The sequence below is a fragment of the Macaca fascicularis genome, chromosome 6 (assembly GCF_037993035.2).
Source record: "Macaca fascicularis isolate 582-1 chromosome 6, T2T-MFA8v1.1".
NCBI classification, from domain to species: Eukaryota; Metazoa; Chordata; class Mammalia; order Primates; family Cercopithecidae; genus Macaca; species Macaca fascicularis.
Genome location: NC_088380.1, coordinates 154244068 through 154263901, shown reverse-complemented (window position 1 = coordinate 154263901; position 19834 = coordinate 154244068). Strand labels below are relative to the sequence as shown.

At 44.4% G+C, this 19834-nt stretch overlaps 1 protein-coding gene across 3 annotated transcripts in view; it reads left to right on the top strand.

Moving 5' to 3' along the window:
- Positions 1-19834, top strand: part of DPYSL3 (dihydropyrimidinase like 3) — a 114577-nt gene that overhangs the window by 37602 nt on the left and 57141 nt on the right. The window contains exon 1 of one of the 3 annotated variants that reach the window (XM_065546935.2): positions 12921-13004. The exons of 1 other annotated variant lie outside the window; for it this stretch is intronic. Coding sequence is in view for 1 of the 2 variants with exons in the window: in XM_065546934.1 (XP_065403006.1) it covers positions 13594-13632 (39 nt within the window). In the remaining variant the exon portion in view is untranslated. Of the gene's footprint in view, positions 1-12920; positions 13005-13550; positions 13633-19834 lie in introns of those variants that run through there. One more of the 3 variants, XM_065546934.1, reaches the window with a different exon arrangement.

Sequence of the window (19834 nt, the reverse complement as noted above, 5' to 3'; positions counted from 1 at the left end):
CAATCTGTGTCTAGACCCTCAGGCATATGTCTCTGCCATCCCTGCTTTCCCCCCAAAAACAGGGAGCCAGAACTAATGAGGCCAATGGCCCTGGCGCATTTGCTATAGCTGAGTACAGGAAACAGGAGGGAAAAACACAGACAACACAGCCAAAGTTCCTTCCTGTAGATGGAGGGGAAGCCTGCAAAATACAAAGTGGGATTACAGCCTCGCACTTAGGGGTTGGCTTGCTGTTCTGAGCCCCTATCCAGGAGTGAGTTTCACATCCTTCAGGGAGTAAACTGTTGTGCTATTCAGGAAAGGATCTGAACTCAATCACATGTGCTTCCATTCACCCAAGGGTGAAATTGACTGCACTTAGCTGAAGATTCAGCAGCTCCCGCGCATGTTCTCAGACAGGCTTTTAACAGAGAGAGTGCAGGTAGTTCCGGGATTCAGTCTTGTGGTTTAGGGCTCAGTGCAGGTGGAGTGAGGGTGGGCTGGAAAGGAGGTAGTTCCCTGGAAATAACTAACTGCCATCTTAATTCTGAGCAGATATCAAAGACTCCTTCAGAATACAACAACCTTCACATTTGAGATACAGACTCCCTATTCTCCAATTCCTAAATAACTCAACAGTCTCCAAATTTCTGATGTCAGAAATTCAGATTACCATAAACCAGGCAGGGGCATAAATAAATGGCAGCAAACTCCACGTAAAGGAAGAGGAAGCAATAGACATTATGGCTAATTGGAGAATACATATTCTGTCAACAGGCAGCCAATATTTTACTGTAGTTAATGGGCACTGATGTGTGTCTGTGAGCCTAGAATTGCCAGGTCTCTTAATTTTCAAAGAAATATAAATGTGAGTGTGAAATCTATAACATTTAAAACACTGGCTAGATAAAATATGTCTGTCCATGTACATATTTATTTAATATCAGTCTCACTGTTGCTGGCTGAATATCCTGGGAAGCAGGTTCTGAGAAGAGGAATAGGATGAAGGAAGTTTATTTGGGCGTGTTCCTGGATCAACAGTGTAGAAGGGAAGAGAAAAAGAAGGATCAGGGAGAGGGACACGTTAAGCCGTGTTGCGGTCTTAACAAAGGCTTCAGCAGGCATGAAACTGGGATAACCCTTTAGAATTGTTCCCCTTTTTTGATAGGAGGCCAGGCCTCTGTGTGCTCACATTAACCAACTATCGGGTCATATGCCCGGGGTTGGTGGTATACTTTAGATGGGGGCAATTTTCAGAAAAGGCTGACAGCTGAGGGTTGAGAGCACCCGGGGTAATAAATCCCTTAGTCTTAAAGAGGGACCGGGGGCCGCAAGTGGTGGCTCACCCCTGTAATCCCAGCACTTTGCGAGGCCAAGGCGGGTAGATCACCTGAGGTCAGGAGCTTGAGACCATCCTGGCCAACATGGTGAAACCCAGTCTCTACTAAAAATACAAAAATTAGCCAGGCGTGGTGGCAGGCATCTGTATTCCCAGCTACTTGGGAGGCTGAGGCAGGAGAATCGCTTGTAACCAGGAGATGGAGGTTGCAGTGAGCCAAGATTGTGCCATTGCACTCCAGCCTGGGCAACAGTGCAAGGCGCCGTCAAAAAAAAAAAAAAAAAGAGAGAGGGATCTGGGTAGAACACCAAGTGTCTACTACAGATCACTCTTCACACAACTCAGATTCACTTCCTGATTGTTGTTGTTTTGTTGTTTATTTATTTCTTTTGAGAGACAGGATCTCACTCTCGTGTCCAGGCTGGAGTGCAGTAGTGTGATCGCAGCTCACTGCAGCCTTGACCTCCTGGGCTCAAGTAATCCTCCTATTTTAGCCTCCCAAGTAGCTGGAATTACAGGCATGTGCCACCACATTCAGCTAATTTTTAAAACTTTCTGTAGAGAAAGGGTCTTGCTATGTTGGCTAGGCTGGTCCTGAACTCCTGGGCTCAAGCAATTCTCTCCCCTTGCCCTCCCAAAGAGCTAGGATTACAAATATAATCCACCACAGCTGGCCTCAGATTTACTTCTTTGTATAGGTTCAGGGAGCAAAAACTTCTCTGGGGAGGTCTCAGGGCCTCTTTTTCCACAGGTGGTCTTAATTTTCTTTTACTGACCATTCTAGATGCTCCTCACTCTTAGCTAGTACATTCACTGGTCCAGATGGTTTGCCTGGTGTTGGGACATGGAAGGGGCAGAGCCCCTGGTCACCATGCCTTTCTCAGGCTCAAGTACCTTATGGCTGATGTACCTGTCTATACCATTAACAAGCTGGGCAAGGTAGTACCTATAAGAACCCACGTGGCTCACAAAGGTGCTATACATACTCTTCCTTTCTTCTATTTTGTAACAGCAGCCTTACCTTCTCTTGATAATCAGGGTCCTACAAGGATGCTGACTCTCCTTGCTTGTTTACAGACTCTGGGCCCATGAGCCCAAAGTACACAGGTAGCAGCTGCAACTTAGAGTTCAGTAGGATTCTTGCTATGCCCCCTGTGGAAACATTTCTCCTTTGGTGAAAGGGCACCAAATAACCCAGAACTGCAGAAGTGGAAAGCATATATTTCCCAGTTGGGTCCCTGGGAGTGAAGGTAAAAGGGATCACTCCTGCTTCTTCCCCTTGGTTCTTACATTCATGTATTCTTCCTTTTGTGACACAGCACCATATAAAGGGCATTGATGTAAAATGTCCAGTGCACCCTGGAGGATGGTGCCCTATCCTTGCACAGACTCTTCTCTGAACTGGCACTTCAGTTGTCCCTTCAGTAGGCCATTCCTTCATACTCAGGATGGTAGCTTCTGGTTAAAATGGTATTTGATATAACTGTGGATCCTGTGGTCATGTGGCCTTTCTCGTATCTCATTTGTTACTGAATGGGCCCGTTGCGTTGGTCTGATGTGATGTTTTGCGGGATCCCATGCCAGTTAATCAGACATTCCTTAAGCCTAAAATAGTGGTGTTGACTGAGGCCCTAGCAGCAGCAAAGGCAAATCCATGCCTAGAATGTGTTCATTTCTGTAAAAATGAATCCCTGTGCCTTTTAGTATGAAAGGGGCCCCATATATTCAACTTGTCTCCAAGGGGCTGCATGTATCTTTACAGGATGGTGCCAGATTAGGAAGTGGGGTTGCCATCTCTTGCTGGCATGACAGACATTTGACAGCACCAGTAGCTGAATCAGCATTGGTTGGTTCCCTGCATTGCCTCTAGCCCTGTCACTGTGCCTACTGTAATCATGTGCCCATTGTGCCACACTGGGGCTGCTGATGGCAGAGGCTGGCCGATGTCAACTAACAGGGTCACTTTATGTACCTCACGATTTAGTGCCTCTTCTGTGATGGATGCCCTCTGAGGGCATTAACAATGCAATACATGTATCTTCACTCTTCATGCCTATTCCCGTAGGTCCACCCATCTGCCTCTACCCACGACCTTCTTTTCCTTGATCTTTTAATCTTTCCCCTTCCAGGCCCCAGTCAATGCTGCCTAGGAGTCTATATATAATCTTAAGCAATATTTTTTTTCTTTTCATATAAAGTAGATGGCTAGGCACACTGTCTGAAGCCATAGGAAAATATCTCCTCATTGTTGTCTTTCGGCACCACTCCTGAATGGGGGCTGTCATGTGGCCATGGTCTATATTCAGCTTGCTGTACTCACCAAGATGGCCTACCTGTAAACCAGGCTCAGATTTTTTTCTCCTCTATCAGCTGATCATAAGGGCCATGGGTGTGTGCTAACAGAAAGGTACTGGAGCAAAAAGTAATGGATGACATGGGAGACTAGACCACCTGCTCAGGTAGCCTACTATGCCCTCAGCATTTCTCATGGCCAATCCTGGACACATCACTTCCATCTGCAATGAATTGCTGCTAGGCCCACCTGCTCTTATAACATGTTGAACCTGACAGAACCTCATGCTGGGTATTTGTGGCTGCATGGTCACTTGACCCTGGTAAAGGCTTCTATCTTTACCAGGGTCCAGAGGACCTATTTTTCAGATAGTGTGTAATTTTTCTGGTTCCAGAGTCCTAGGAGTCTAAATATGATTCTCCTATTGGCACCTCCACATGGCATCTCTTCCCACGAATACCTCCAATACCACAGGAGTCATTGAATCATAGGGCCAAAGTGGTTGGGCTATTTACACTGCAGCCAGATCCGTTACAGAACAATTTCCTACTCCAGGTGCCACTCAAAACTGACAGCCTTCTGTGTATGTGGGCTGTAACACATTTTGGAATATGGAATATGTTGTCTCTAAAACCTGAAGAGACCTACTAGGCTTTGTGCTTCCTTCATTGCAGGAGGAGTTCCCTAATGCAATAATTTGTCCTTTACTCTGAAAGAAGTTGTGGCATGCCCAATCTGAGATAGCAGGCCCCTGAATCTTTGTAGATTTATCTTTATCTTCCATTCTCTAGATAGAGTTCATGTGCGTTACCAAAGCCTTCAATGAACTTGTCATTTCTTGCTCATCTAGTGAATTTTCATGATGTTATCAATAAAGTATACTACTGGGATCTTCTTTAAGATGTCCAGACAATCTAGATCTTTCAGATTATATTATGGTGGAGGAAAGGATAATTAACATAGCCTTAAGTCAAGATTGTTCATGTGTACTGCTTTTCTGTTCCAAGTTTGCAATCTGCTTTTGATCTTCTTTTCTGATGAAACAGCACTCATTTGCAATGTCAGTGGTTATGTACAATGTACTTGAAGCCATTTGCTCTAGAAAAATACACCAGCTTAGGTCTAGGCTCTTGATTGAGTCATGCTCTGGTATTTGTCAGGCTTTTGTGGCATCCAGACTAGTGAATTAAATGGTGATATGATGGAGACTAGCAGCCCTGCTTCCTTCGGGTCTTTAACTGTGCTGCTAACACATTCCCTTAGGATAAAACAAAGTTTTTTATTTACTCTCTTATCTTTGGTGGGGTGGGGGTTCAGTTTTGGAGCTTTCTGCTTGGTCTTCCCTACTTGATGGCTGTTACCCCAGAGACTAAGAAACCAAAGTGGAAGTTGTGCTAATATTGTCTATTCCAATTAATCAGTGGTGGTCTGTGAAAATGACCGCTAGGTGGATCAGTGAACCCAAAAGGCCAAACGTAAGCCAAACGTAGACCAAGAGTCCACTCAGTACCTGGCCTTTACATGTCTCTACTCTAACAGAGGAACTATGTTGATACTTCGGCTCTGGGTATCGGTGTCAATTGGGAACCTGTATCTGCCAGTCTCCCCACTTTACAGCGGCATTAGTAGGTGGCCATAGTGAAGCAGCATCATTATCTGGGGTGATACCTGAGATTCCTTGTCTCACAGCCACGGAAAACTAAGACATGGACACACCAAGAGTAAGGTTGAGAGTGGAAGTTTAACAGGCAAAAGAAAGAGAATAGCTTTCTCTGCTGCAGAGAGAGGGGTCGCAATTGGGTTTTCTGGGTCTATGGTGAAATGAAGGGGTTTTATAGGTGAGCCTGCGGAGGCAGTGTCTGATTTACATAGGGCACAAAAGATTGGTTGGACCAGGTGTTCCATTTGCATAAGGCATGAAAACCTGGTTAGGACTAGGTATGCCATTGCAGAGGGCACGGGAAACTGGCCTCCCCGACCCTAACCATTTTTTATGCGGATGGTTCTCTGCCTTGCTAGCGCCATGTGCCATGTTGCTTATTCCTTTACACATGGTAACAAAAGGGAAAATGGTGCCTCCATGTTGACCATGCCCGGCCCCCAGGTAGCCCTTTTCCATTGGCACAGCTCCCAGCATTCACCCGTGCAAGCTTCCAGGCTGCTTATCTATGTTTGCAACTTGATTTTCCAGACTGCTTTTGGTCGAAAAAAATAATTTCTTGGGCAACTTTTTGTTGGAAGGGAAGCCTTGATGAGGACTCCTTTACTCTACCTGCCTAAGTAATTTCTTTCTTTCTCCTGTATCAATAGGACCTCTTGTAAGAGGACTGGGCATCTAAATTATGATTCTCCTATTGGTACTTGTGTGGGAGTCAAGATTACCTTAAACTTTAGGCATGGCGTTGCGGCCTCCTTCCTGCTGATGAACTGGCTTCTCCTTCAATTAATGGATTGCAAACCTGAAAACTAGCTCAGATCCAGAATTTGGGCAAGGGATTATTACTTTTTAGTGAAGTGATTCCCCTCAGTCTCCTGATCATTTGTCTTTATTTTGATTACTATCTATATTAGTTTCCTATTTTTGCTGTAACAAATTACCACATACTTAGAGGTTTAGGACAGTACAGAGTTATTTTCTTACTGTTCTGGAAGTCAAAAATTTAAGTTGTGTCTATGGGGCTAAATTCAAAGTGTTAGCAGGGCTGCCTACATTCCTTGGCTCATGACTGCATCTAATACCCTGGGTTGTCTAAACACAGACAGATACTGGTGTCTAGACACAGTGACTCTTGCTTTCTTTAACACAACTCCCTCTCTTTCTGAGTCTCCTGCCTCCCTCCTCCCTTTATCAGGACGCTTGTGATTACACTGGGACTGCCTGGATAATCTAGGATAATCTCCCCATGTCAAGATCTTTAACTTAATCACAAAATCCCTTTGTCATGTAAGGTGACATCTTCATAGTTCTGGGATTAAGACATGGACCTTTTGGGGGAATGGTACACATTAGACTTTCTTCTTTCCCAAACCCATGCACATATATAGCTGAAAAACCTGGGATTCCTTGCTGAAAGGTAATTCACAGCAGCAACTTTGGAGAAAAAACTATTTTCTAAAATTTCTGAAGTTCAGATAAGTTCATCAGACCATAGTATCTCTCCCCATGATGCCTAAGGCAGAGCTGTCAAGATTTTTTTCCCCCCAATATGAATGTAACTTCACTTGTGTGTCCAACATGCAGGGCCAGAGATGAAGATCAGTATACAATAGCTTATCCTTTTCTCGCAACCTCATCCTTTTTTTTTTTTTTTTTTTTTGAAACAGAGTCTCACTGTGTCACCCACGATCTCGGCTCACTGCAAGCTCTGTCTCCTGGGTTCATGCCATTCTCCTGCCTCAGCTTCCCAAGTAGCTGGGACCACAGGCACCCACCACCATGCCTGGCTAATTTTTTGTGTTTCTAGGAGAGACTGGGTTTCACCGTGTTAGCCAGGATGGTCTTGATCTCCTGACCTCGTGATCCACCCGCCTTGGCCTCCCAACGTCCTGGGATTACAGGCGTGAGCCACCACGCCCGGCCTCTCGCAACCTTGTCTTGTAACTCTAGCCTGTGGCTTTGATATGAGTGGACATCAGAGCTGATGGAGCAGGTCAGAATCCTTTAAACTCAATGACTACTGAAGAAAAGAATGAGAAATTCTATCTAGGGAGACGTAGGATTGCATACCTTTGCTTAAGCTAGTGTAAGCTTGATTTTAGAATCAGCCAATGGGAATACTTTTCTGTGGCTGTAATTTTTTTTTTTTTTTGGCTTATGTGTATCCAAGGTTAGTTTGTTTACCAGTTTATTTCTGTATTCAATATGTAGACATCTAATAATAGCAGGTGAATCACCTCTTTGGTTTTCATTCTGTAACACTGGAATTACATGACTGAGATTTCCTTTGTTTAGATTGTAGGTAAAATTAATGGACCCAAATGCTTAACTGGCAGCTCTAAGATTAAATGTTTATTTATGTAATATAAGAATAGCCTATATATTTTACATAGGCTTAGTATATACATTTTCCCCTTCAAAACTCTTCTATATTTATTTTAGAACTTTTTTTTTTGAATTTTTCAAATCAGGACCAAGGGGGAAATGTTTTCTCATATTAAGATAGCAACACATAAATGTATTTTTAGAAATTAAAAAATATTTTTAATGGTCAAAACTATGTAAATGTCTAGGTCCTTATTTTAAATGTTTTGGAGATTAAAGGACAGAATATTCTGGACTTTCTCCCCTGCCTGCTCAGTCAATCTCCCCCTTTTCCAATTGATTCTACTCTACTCCAAGCACTGTAAAAGAGCTGGGGGTACAAAGATAAATAAGACATAGTTCCTGGTATAAACAAGTTTAGCTCAAAAAAATATATACATTAAAAATAGTAGTGGGGTAGCTGCCATTTAATTAACTTGACTTACTTTGTGCAAAGAGCTTTATGAGAATAATCTTACTTAGTCTTCAGTGTGTTCACTGTCCTTTATTCCCCTGTACGCTATGTTCTTCCTGCTCTCTTAAGCAGCTTAGATCCCTTGCTTCATCCTCAATTCCTTTGAGTTTTTCTCTCCCTTCTTAGCACTCATCTAAAAGAGCCCACATTCAATTCCACACCCTACCTGCTCCTTGCCTGCACATATGCTACTGTAAGTGGCTGGAGGAACATCCACAACCAGGCTTACTGGTCTCTCTTTAAATTTATGGCCACCATTTGAAGGGAATCCTTACAGCTGCTATTACAGGAAAGGGGTCTCAATCCAGACCCTAAGAGGTCTGGAGAGGGTTCTTGGATCTCATACAAGAAGGAATTCAGGGTGAGTCCATAGAGTAATGAAAGCAAATGTATTAAGAAAGCAAAGGAACAAAAGAATGGCTACTCCATAGACAGAGCAGCCCTGAGGGCTGCTGGTTGCCTGTTTCTATGATTCTTTCGTGATGATATGCTAAACAAGGGGTGGATTATTCATGCCTCCCCTTTTTAGACCATATAGGGTAACTTCCAACGTTGCCATGGCATTTGTAAACTGTCATGGTGCTGGTGGGAGTGTAGCAGTGAGGACGACCATAGGTCACTCTCGTCGCCATCTTGGTTTTGGTGGGATTTAGCAAGCATCTTTACTGCAACCTGTTCTGTCAGGAAGGTCTTTATGACCTGTATCTTGTGCCGGCCTTCTGTCTCATCCTGTGACTTAGAATGCCTTAACCATCTGGGAATGCAGCCCAGTAGGTCTCAGGTCTCGGCCTCATTTTACACAGCTCCTTTTCAAGATGGAGTTGCTCTGGTTAACACGCCTCTGACACTGCCAGATAATCATACCATATTTTCCTAGTTCTTTTACTGTCCTGGAAAATGATTTTCATATGAACTCCTCCTCCCTCTCCCAATACCTTCTTTCCTAGATGGTCTTAGCTGATGGCAGAAAAAGTAGATGGAGTCAAAAGACAAATTCTGTGAAGTCCTTCCAGGAAATATACCCAGCTACTGGACTCTGTGAGAAGATATTCTCTTCAGTGACTGTGGAAGAACCAGTCTTGTTTCTAGCTAAGGGCAAGACCTCCACTCAAACAATAAATGTCACCTGAGTTGCCTATTCTAGAATTTTCATAGAGTCATTGACCTACTTCTCTCCTGCCTCATAAAGTTTCCTCTCCTGACTGAATCAGCCTCATTGGCATAAAACTAATCAGTGCCCACGTACCAATTCTACTCTATTGAGCCTTTCTTTGGCCCATATGTTGCCTTGAAATTTTTGGACTGTATCATATTAGCAAAGTGATTCTTCGCCATCTTAATTCATCTGCTCTGAAATCCAGAATCAGGAAACTCTAAAAATGCATAGAGAAGCAAAAATAGACACTGTAAAATCTACATTCTAACTGCATGCCCTTTAGTTCCAGAAAAGTTCTTCTTCACCTATTCAGTCTTTCTCCAGATGCAATTTTTAAAAATTCTTACATTCACTCACCTAATAATTATTGAGCAATTTCTATGGACAGGGCTCTATTTCAGGCACTCAGTGAATAAACAGACACATCCCAATGGCCTCGAATAGCTTACATTCTGGTGATGGGGAGAATACCCAATAATAAAATTAATATGTCGTGGTAAAAAGTATTATGAAGATAAAGCAGGAAAGGGGGCTAGCAAGTGACAGGTGGTGTAATAAGGATATGTGTTATTATATGATAATAAGAATATAAAGTAAACTCCATGATATTTGGGACTTATTATTCACCTCTGTTGCACTAACACCTAGAAAAATAATGGCACATAGTAAGCACAAGATAAGTATTGTGTGAATATTTTGAGAATTAATGAATGAATGAATGACGGTGAAGAAGAGAACCCAGTTAGGAGGTTATAATAATTCAGGTGATAGCTAATGGTGGCTAAACACAGGAAGAAACTTTGCAAATCATAAGAGGAGACCATAGTGTGGATACATTTAAAAGATAGAACCGGCTGGGTGTGGTGGTTCATGCCTGTAATCCCAGCACTTTGGGAGGCTGAGGCTAGCAGATCACCTGAGGTCAGGAGTTCGAGACCAGCATGGCCAACACGGCGAAACCCTTGTCTCTACTAAAAGTAAAAAAATTAGCCGGGCATGGTTGTGGGCACCTGTAATCCCAGCTACTCAGGAGGTTGAGGCAGGAGAATTGCTTGAACCTGGGAGGCAGAGGTTGCAGTGAGCCGAGATCACCGCATTGCACTCCAGCCTGGGCGACAAGAGCGAGACTCTGTCTCAAAAAAAAAAAAAAAAAAAAAAGTAGAATCAATAGCATTTGCCGAAAGATTTTATATGGAGAGTAGGGGCGTGACTGAAGGAGAGAAATCAAGGATGGTGCCAAACCTTTGGCCTGAGCAACTGGAATGGAGTACGCATTGATTTAGGTGTGGAAATCTGGGGTGTGGCAGGTGTGGTAGCCAAAGTTAAGTTTCTTTGGGACTGTAAATCAAGTCTCTATTTCTATGTCTTCACCTCCCTCTTTCACAGTTTCCTGAGATACCTAAAGCCAAGCACTGCTTTGTATCCAAGGAAAACCATTCAGAGTCATTCTACTGTGGAAAACATCCATACTGGTTCCATTCTTCTCTCTCTTGGCCAGACACAGAGGCATCCTGTGTTGATGGCTGCCTTTCTTATAGCCAAGGAAGGCTTTTTCCTTCAAATTCATCTTAGAGGCTTTATTTTGGTTCAAGAAAGTGAAAGATAATTGAAGGGGATGAAACAAGGAAAATAGTGTTTGTTGTACATTTCTGATGATGGCAACAGCTTGAATCAATTTGCTGTGTTCCTGTGTCTGGCTGGTCACAGCAGTCAGATCCAGAAGAACATACTGCAATTGCCATTCAACATGGCCTCTCGCATGCAAACCTGACCTCAAAAAAACTTAACCAAGTCTTGTTATTTGAAACACACACACACACACGCACACACACACACACACAATCAAGTGATCAAAAATAAGGTATAAATGTAGTTAGTAAAGAGTGTTCTGGATTATAATGATGGTAACAGAGGAGATAACTCAGATGTAAGAAAGGCAAAGAAACTTGTAAAATTTTAAAAAAAGCAGGAGTGGTTTTTTTTGTTTGTTTGTTTGTTTTAAGGATTGTAAATGTCCCCTACATATTTTTGCTTTTCTTGAGAAAAATGTGCATGATCCTTTCCAGTAAGTTTGGGACAGTAAAATCTATGGGAAAGATGCAGAGAGAGAGCTCTGCTGGTTTCCATAGTATGTAGTTAATTCTCCTTTTACTCTGTTCTAAATATAATCCTGCTCATTTGCATGCCAATCCCCAGAATGCTTTGTAATTTCACAACTCTTGGCTAGTGGTCTCAGCACTTATGCTTTAAGAACAAAACAAAATGTTTAGGGCGTGCCTTTGGCCCAGTCTTTTTTTTTCCCCCTTGTGTTTTGCAAGAGTATAGGGAGGTGTTCTTTGCTTGGCATTCATCCTCCTTTCCAGAGTATCACAGAAATAAAGTGGAGACTGCTGTGGACTTTTCTTGTGAAGACTGCATTCAGTCCAATTAACCATAAATAACCAGAAGCTTGGATTAACTCACTTGAGAGAGAATGTTTAAGGGGGGTTTTGTGTGTCCTTGGATTATGTGACCAGTCTGGTTCGTTTCGGGTTTATGGAAAGCCCAAGCTGGAGTATTCTGTGTCCTCTTTCTGTGGATGCCTTGTGTAGTTTCTTTATTGCAAGCACGCCTTCACTTTAATGACAAGATGTCTAGAATTGTCATCAGTCGGCTGCCTTATGGAAACGTGAATTCAAGATCCTCAACACAGCTTTAGTCATGCTTAGTGACATACAGGATTTCTATTTAATAGGACATTAAGATTGACAATTGGGGAGTGGTGGAAACTTGTCTTAAAAGGGTTTTATAATTTTTTTTTTTTTTTTTTTTTTTGCATAGCAAGTCTTGTTTTTGTTCCTTAAATTTTATGTTTGGAATTATTTTTCTTGGAGTTAAGGAGCTCCCTCACCCCCAGCCACCACTCAGACCCCACCCACAGTGGCCTCTCCAAATATGTCTCCCTTTGACCGTTTGATTTTAGCAGGTAGCTAAAGGACAATATATTCCATCGCCGAAGGGCCATGGTTTTGCTTGTAATAACATATAAAAAACCTTAGCTAAAGGACAATATATTCCATCGCCGAAGGGCCATGGTTTTGCTTGTAATAACATATAAAAAACCTTAGCTAAAGGACAACATATTCCATCGCCGAAGGGCCATGGTTTTGCTTGTAACATATAAAAAACCTTCGTCTATCAGCCCTGTCTAAAGTAAACTCTGGATTGTGAGTAGTGCACGTGGTTCATTACTGACGGGGAGCAATAGAGTTCTACTCCAAATCCATGGCTGCACACAAGGAACGTGTCTGGGCTTCTGCCTTCCCACTCCACAGGTGTTTTCTACTTTTTACTCACAGAGCAGCATTCATGTTCTTTCTTTGATTCTGAGACTCAGGCAGTGGAGTTTCTTTAACAAGATGCTACTTGGATATTTTTTAAATATAGGGAATGGTTGAGTCCACTGCTACCGTGCCTCTTGCAGCCTCTGAGAGCGAGTCACGGCTTTCCATTTTCTAATGTGTGTGTGTGTTCCGGGCCTGGGGAACCCAGCAGGCCCGCCAGGTTGCAGAGTCGGACCAGTCCCCGGCGTCTGAAGGGGCTGCGCCGCTGTTTACCACCCGGCGAGCAGCAGAGGCGGCGCCCAGCCCTCCTCTCGAACAAAGGCGCGGTCGCCGCATTCGACCCGCGCGATGGCGGAGGAGAGCGAGTGCCGGGAGGGAAGCCAGGAACCGTCTCCATTCTGAAACCAGGGCAGGGAAGGTGGGAGATCCGACAAGGGGCTGGCTGGGGGCGGCGGTGCCCGGGGCTCGGCTCCGCGGCCGGGAGGGCGTAGCTGATGCTCCCACCCCCGGGCCTCAGCCTCCGCTCCTGAAAAGCCCCTCGCGCCCCCTGGTGGCTGTGGAGCAGCCTGGCTCCGCCGCACTCGCAAATCAGGGGAAAAAAAAAAAGGAAGAAAAAGAAAAAGTGGGTGAGGCAGATGCAAAGAGGAAAATCAATAGGGATAAGAGAGAAGAGGGAGGAGTCGCAGATCAGCCATTCTTGTCTTACGGGGTCCCAGCTGGCACAGCAAAAGAAAAAAAAAAAAAAAACAAAACCCGGGCGTGAACGCGGGTGGAGGAGGGTGTGCGTGGGGGGGGGCGGGGGTGAAAGGGGGACCGGGGAGATTTACTATTGTCTCTGGCAGCCGCCGCGGGAGCCCGGGAGGGGGGCGGAGGCGGGCGGAGGCGGCGGCGCGGCCAGCGCACCATTCACTCCACCTGATCTCGGGGCGCTGTGCGCTGAGGATAGGCGCGGGCGAGCCGGAGCAGAAGGAGGGAGGGAGCCAGCCGCTGCAGCCACTGCCGCCACCATGTCCTACCAAGGCAAGAAGAACATCCCGCGGATCACGGTGAGTCCGGGCGGCCGCCGCTCCCTCCCTCCTCGCTCGCTCCCCTTGCCGGCTGCTCTGCGGGCGGGGTCGGCTCGGATCCCGCCGGCTTCACTGGCCCGGTCCCCGGGGAGGGACGGAGACCCGGGGTCCGGGTGGTGGAGAGCGGCGGTCAGTCCAGCCGGCGCCACACAGACTGAGCGACCCTGGGGTTTGGGGAAAACAAAACAAAGAGGAAACCCAAACAGTGGCGCGGAGAAGTTTGGATTATTTATTCTCCCTTCCCATCGCAGGCAGGAGCGCGGGGCTCGCGGCTCTCCCAGGACCCCTGCTCCGCCCGGGGTGTCGGTTTGTGCCACCCCAGGTTGAGGTGTGCTTTTTGTCTAAGGATCCTTTCGGCCGGACTGGGTTTGGAGAGATGACACCTTTCCCCAGGGGTACTTCGTAGCCCGACCGCGCCCCTCTCCCAGCTCCAGCCCCACGGCTCTGACCCCTGCGCCGCGAGGGTGGCAGGGTGTCTGGACCACCTGTCCTCGCCGTGTCCCCTTCATGCCTGCGTTCACTCCGATTCATATTTCAATGTATCATTTATGGGACTGGACAGCTAACGTGGCTGCAGTGGGAATGATCAACTTTGTGTGTGTGTGTGTGTGTGTGTGTTTGTGTGTGTGTGTGTGCCTTCGATGCACTTTACATTTTTCATTTCTTTTCTCCCTCACATCAAAGAAAAGGCCGAGTTTTTAGAGCAGATTTTAGTTTGCTGTCGCGGGCGCACGCTGTGTGCATGCAGTGTTCAACCCATTGTGTGCAAGACCGAGACGCCGCGACCGGCGGGTGTCAAATGCGCTAGGGTGCGCCTAGGGCGGGGTGGAGAGGGGACGTGCCATTATCAGGTACAGAAACCGCGTCTTCACCGGCGTCCAGCAAGGCTGGGATTCCGTGGTGATGCGCTGCAACGATGCCCCCAAATAGTAGGCACATATGGCAGGCTGGGATGGGCATTTACAAAAATAGAATAAATAAAAACTAACGTTTTTTAGTTTAGCACAGAGCAGTGCGGTTGTGCTTTGTCTATAGTGAATTAGATGGTGTGTGTGTGTGTGTGTGTGTGTGTGTGTGTGTGTGTCAGTGGGGGAATGGGTGGCTACTCCATCTTTGCAAGCTGAACAAAGGAAGTGATCAGCTGGCCCCTGGAAGGCTCTGCTGCCGCCCTAGGGCAGAGCTTTACCTGCCACAGTAGTTGATTTGCAGGGTCCGCCAGGTTTTGTTGCGGGCACGAGTCTGTTTGCACTTGTTCCCTTAGGCTTGGAACATCCTGTGCGTTTGCTATTGAGATGCAGAATCTTCCCCTCTGCAGGCAGGAAGAAGCCTCCGTTGCCCCTAGTACATTTTATTGTCAAATCGTTTAATTATTTATTTATTTTTTTTGCCTCACCATACCTTTTTCATGCAACTGAGCTTCACTTCACACAAATGCACCCCACCCTTACCAGCTTCCCAGCTGGTGTTAGGGAAGAAACACTCCCCAGGGAGAAGAGTTGAGGCCCGCAGGGATCCTTTTGCCTGGTAGAGGCTTTGGGTTTTAAGGGATCCTTACCACTACCTGATGGCATTCACTTTCCATTATTGAAGAGATACCATGGATCTTTTACAATGCACAGTATTACCTAGTGCCGACTGTCTTGTCTTTCCAAAGAACTGTGGAAGTTATCATCTAGAAAAAGAAAGAAAGAAAGAAGGAAAGAAAGAAAAAAGACAGAAAGAAAAAACTGATTGGGACAAAAGCTCAATTTTTACTTATTTCCCCAACTCAGGAGATTGAACCACAGCTCTCATGCTGTTCTATGCTGGAGGTATGCCACATGTTTCTGCCACTTGCTTTAACATCCAGTGTATATTTGCTAGTTTTCCTGTTAGGGATGGGCAGAGAACCTTTTTTTTTTTTTCCCCTAGACTGCAGTGGTTCTTCTTCTGGACTCAGCCTGTGACATGACATTGAGAGCCACACCCATTCTTCTAGGTATCATTTAAGCCACCTTTAAGGAAAGATAAAGAAATTCAGCCTTGATAACTTGCCTTAGGAGCTCCAGTAAATGTGGTTGCGCCCTAATCCCAGGGTCAGATTTGCAGTGGATTCCCTTTTGTTTCCGTTTGAATGATCATCCCTGGGGTACATCCTTCATTTTCAGTGCGGCTTCCATCCTTTCTCTCTGTGTGTGGGGCGTGGTGCTGCATAGCAGCCTCTGCCTTGAAGCTGGGGCTGTATCTCCAGCAGCTGTAATAGGAGTAGACAGTGGTTGTGAATTTCTTCAAACCAGACTGCCTTGAATTCATTGTTAAAACCAAGGGGATGAAAAGGAAGGGCATGGCAGGAGGCGGATGTTGGTCTTTGGGGATAAGGAATCCATTTGTAAATTTTCTCATGCTTCGTGTTTGCATTTCCGTGAACAAGGACTCTATTTTAGAATAAAATATTTATGTATGTTTGTGTGTCTATAGAAGATTATAGTTGTCTATATACTATGAAGGTTGAGGTACCTTTTCTAGATATAGTTATAAATATAACAATGTAGACATACATATTCATGTGCAGAAAATATGATTAAAGATCTAAGTATAACGTATACTCCCTACCATCAATTCTAGTATATTTGAGAAATGGTAATGTTATGGAGTTTGAATTGAATTTTCTATGCCCTCTCTATTCCTTTCTGTGAAGGCAGCCCCACCCAGTAGCTGAGGTGTCACTGCAATCTGAGGACTGGCGGGGGCAGTCTTTCTTGGCCTGGTACCCTTTGCCTTCCTAGGAACTACTTTCTACCAGTGTTTTGGGTCCAGAATAGGATTGGTTGTTTTTATTTTGTTTTGTTTTCTCCTCCTTCTACCTATTTTTATTGCCTTCCTGAGATTAAGGCATTCTTACTATCCTTGTTTTATTGGTTTCCTGTGGGAGGGCTGGATATGAGGGGGAGATTTCTGTGTCCCTGTTGGAGTTGGCTGGGAGTAGCTACCTTTCTCCCGAGTAGCTCCCGGGACTTCAGATCTTCATTGTCCCTTCTCAGGTCAGCTATGTGGATTATCTGTTCTACCTCAACACAAGCCTTGCTTCTAATGATCAGAGACTGGCAGTTTTGGGGATTCGACAGATCACAGCAAGGGACCTTATATCTTCACTGTCTGGCGATGGACCTGGTATACGGATACATAATGATTAGGCTTGGAACGTCCTGTGCATTTGCTATTGAGATGCAGAATCTTCCCCTCTGCAGGCAGGAAGAAGCCTCCGTTGCCTCTAGTACATTTTATTGTCAAATCATTTATTTGACACTTAAATGGATGAATTGATTAAAAATTATTCCTAATAATAGCCCACACATGTTGAGTGTTTATTTTGTGTCAGGTATTATGTTTTTTTATGCCTTGCATGCCTTGTTTCGTTGAATCCTGGACTCAATCAATACTGTCTGAGAGGGACTATAGTTACCCCTATTTTATAAGTTAAGCAAAATCTTAGAAAATAAAAAAATAATTTGCTCATGGTCAGAGATTTAGTAAGGGTTAGAGGCCGGACTTAAACCTACACACCCGACTGAAATAAAAATGCATGTCCTTCACCATCACACTCTTTTTGGTGTCTCTGCCTCTGCCTCTACCATCACTGTTACTCAGCATTGGTAGGGCAAATGGTTTCCAGACCATCTCCACTGCTGGGAGGCATATTTTTCTTGTCACTGTCCACAAATCCCATAACACGGTCTTTCTTACCTTTTATATTAAGTACATATAAGAACACATTTTTGAAATAGTAGTCACCATCAATTCTACAGGTAGAAACTTTTGATAAGTTACAGTTATTGTTTTCCTCTGACATACGTTACAACTTGAAGCTGACCACAGGACTGGGCCAGGCCCTGATACTTAGGCACTTAGGTTCCAGTATTTTATATGTATTTTCGTATTAGAACCTCCACAGATAATCATTTCCCAGTTAAGGAAGGAAACTGAAATATGGTTAGGTGAAGTCAGTTATTTAGAGTTGCCTGGTGAGAATATTGGGGCAAAGCTGGCAATCAAACCTAGGCCTTGTCTGGCTTCAAAGCTGAGGCTGCTGTGGTGCAGCAGCTGCCTCCTGGAGGCATGTGCAGCTGAGATGTTGAAAGTTGTGGAAACAGCTCCAGAATTCCCTCTAGGAGACAAATGACAGAGAACTGGTCTTTTGCAACTCTACTTGGATTTCTGTAAACATTGTCTTGCAGATAATGCATTTCTGTTGCATTGAAAGTTTGGTTGTGTGTGTGATATTTGGGAATTGCTGGAAGACAAATCCCCAGTTAGGAATACAACTCGCAAAGTTCAGTCTAAGATAGTAGTCAGAGCTCTGTGATCTCCCTTGAAAGGGGTAATTGTGAATGTCATAGGTGCCACTGGAATTTATTTTCTTTTTTGGAGAAGTGAAGGGACCTTATGAACTGGAGTAACACCCAGATCTCTGCAGCAGTTAAGCTGGGAGCCTAGAACTAGAGGAAGGGACAAATGCAATCCCACCTTTGGATCTACGCATTCCTCTTGCTTCAATGGTTGTCATTTAAGAATGAGAGGAAAATATTAGGAGATGGAGAACTAGAGTTGAGGAAACCAAAAGAAGAGGAGTCACGGAAAACCAGCTCTCTCCGTGTAAGGCATCTTGAAAGGGAAATTCCAGGGTAAAAGACAGAAGAAAAATAGCGAATGCTTAGGAATGGAAAGCATCTTAGATATCTGATCATGGAAGTCTTAGCCCAGGCCCTGCCTAAAGTGTTCATTTGTTACTTTAAATTTTGAGCAGGTATGTGCTGATTCTTAGCCAGGTTATTCCTTTTCCTCAAATACTAGGAGAAGGCCTCAGGTATACAAAGAGCCTCGAACATTACTAGCTGTGACCAGGCCAGCTGGGCCCTGGGAGGAATTCTGAAGAAATAGATTTCCTGAGAGAATTCAAGTCTATGTGGCAAGACCCTCGGTTTATAAATAAAAGGCGTTTCTGCTTATTGCACTGAACTACTAAGAGGCTCAAACAGTGGCCATGAAAGTGGTCTGTGAACTCTGGATGTGTTCAAGAGAGCAGACGCTGATTTATATTTATAAAATCTCAACTACTTTGGAATGTGGAAATTAATAAAAGAAGATTTGACAATGGTCTGGTTAGAAAGAGACTACTTAGGAAATGATTTTTTTAAAATAAGAGTTTTCGAAAACAAAAATAAACAGTGTTATATAAAAACTTTTTTTGTTGTTGTTTAGTTACGTTACAGTGTTCCTAAGAATTTTATGCTTGTCATCTCTGACAGTCCGATACAGGCCATTAGGCTGCCTTTGAACTTTTGATACAGAGACTCTCCATTACCCTGAATAGAGGGAATTTTCCTAAATTAGTTGAACTCTGTGTCATTTTTTAGTGCTGATCAGCTTCTAGCCTAGAGTGACACAGGTTATGAAGATCCTTTCAGCTGTTTCTTCATAACTCGTGTTTTAGTGGCTTGTCTGCTCTTTTTTCTTCAGTTGGGGGAAAAAAAAAACTAAATTTGAAAAGAACAACAACCAAAAGAAAAAAAAAAAACCTTCTGTCCTAATTGGTCCTCTGTTCTTTACCTATTGACGTATTTTATAGGGCCATTTGTTTTTGCTTATTACATTTGAAAAACTGCAAAATGTTTACAATAGTAGGAATGGGTCTCTGGGGTGTAAATGTTTTCATCCTTTGATGAAATCAGTGCATCTAATCAGAACAAGACAGGAGATTTGAATATGTCATTACCTCTTGTGATGGATGGTTTTTTTGTTTGTTTGTTTGTTTGTTGTTTTTTGAGACACAGGTTTGCTCTTGTTGCCCAGGCTGGAGTGCAGTGGCTCGATCTCAGCTCACAGCAACCTCCGCCTCCCAGGTTCAAGCAATTCTCCTGCCTCAGCCTCCTGAGTAGCTGGGATTGGATCACCATGCCTAGCTAATTTTGTATTTTTAGTAGAGATGGGCTTTCTCCATGTTGGTCAGGCTGATCTTGTCTCCATGTTGGTCAGGCTGGTCTCGAACTCCCGACCTCAGGTGATCCACCCTCCTCGGCCTCCCAAAGTGCTGGGATTACAGGCGTGAGCCACCGCGCCCGGCCCGTGATGGATGTTAATCGGAGAGGTGAACTGTTCCCTGGTTTCTCCCTCCTCAAATCAATGCTCAACTTTGCCTTTTCTC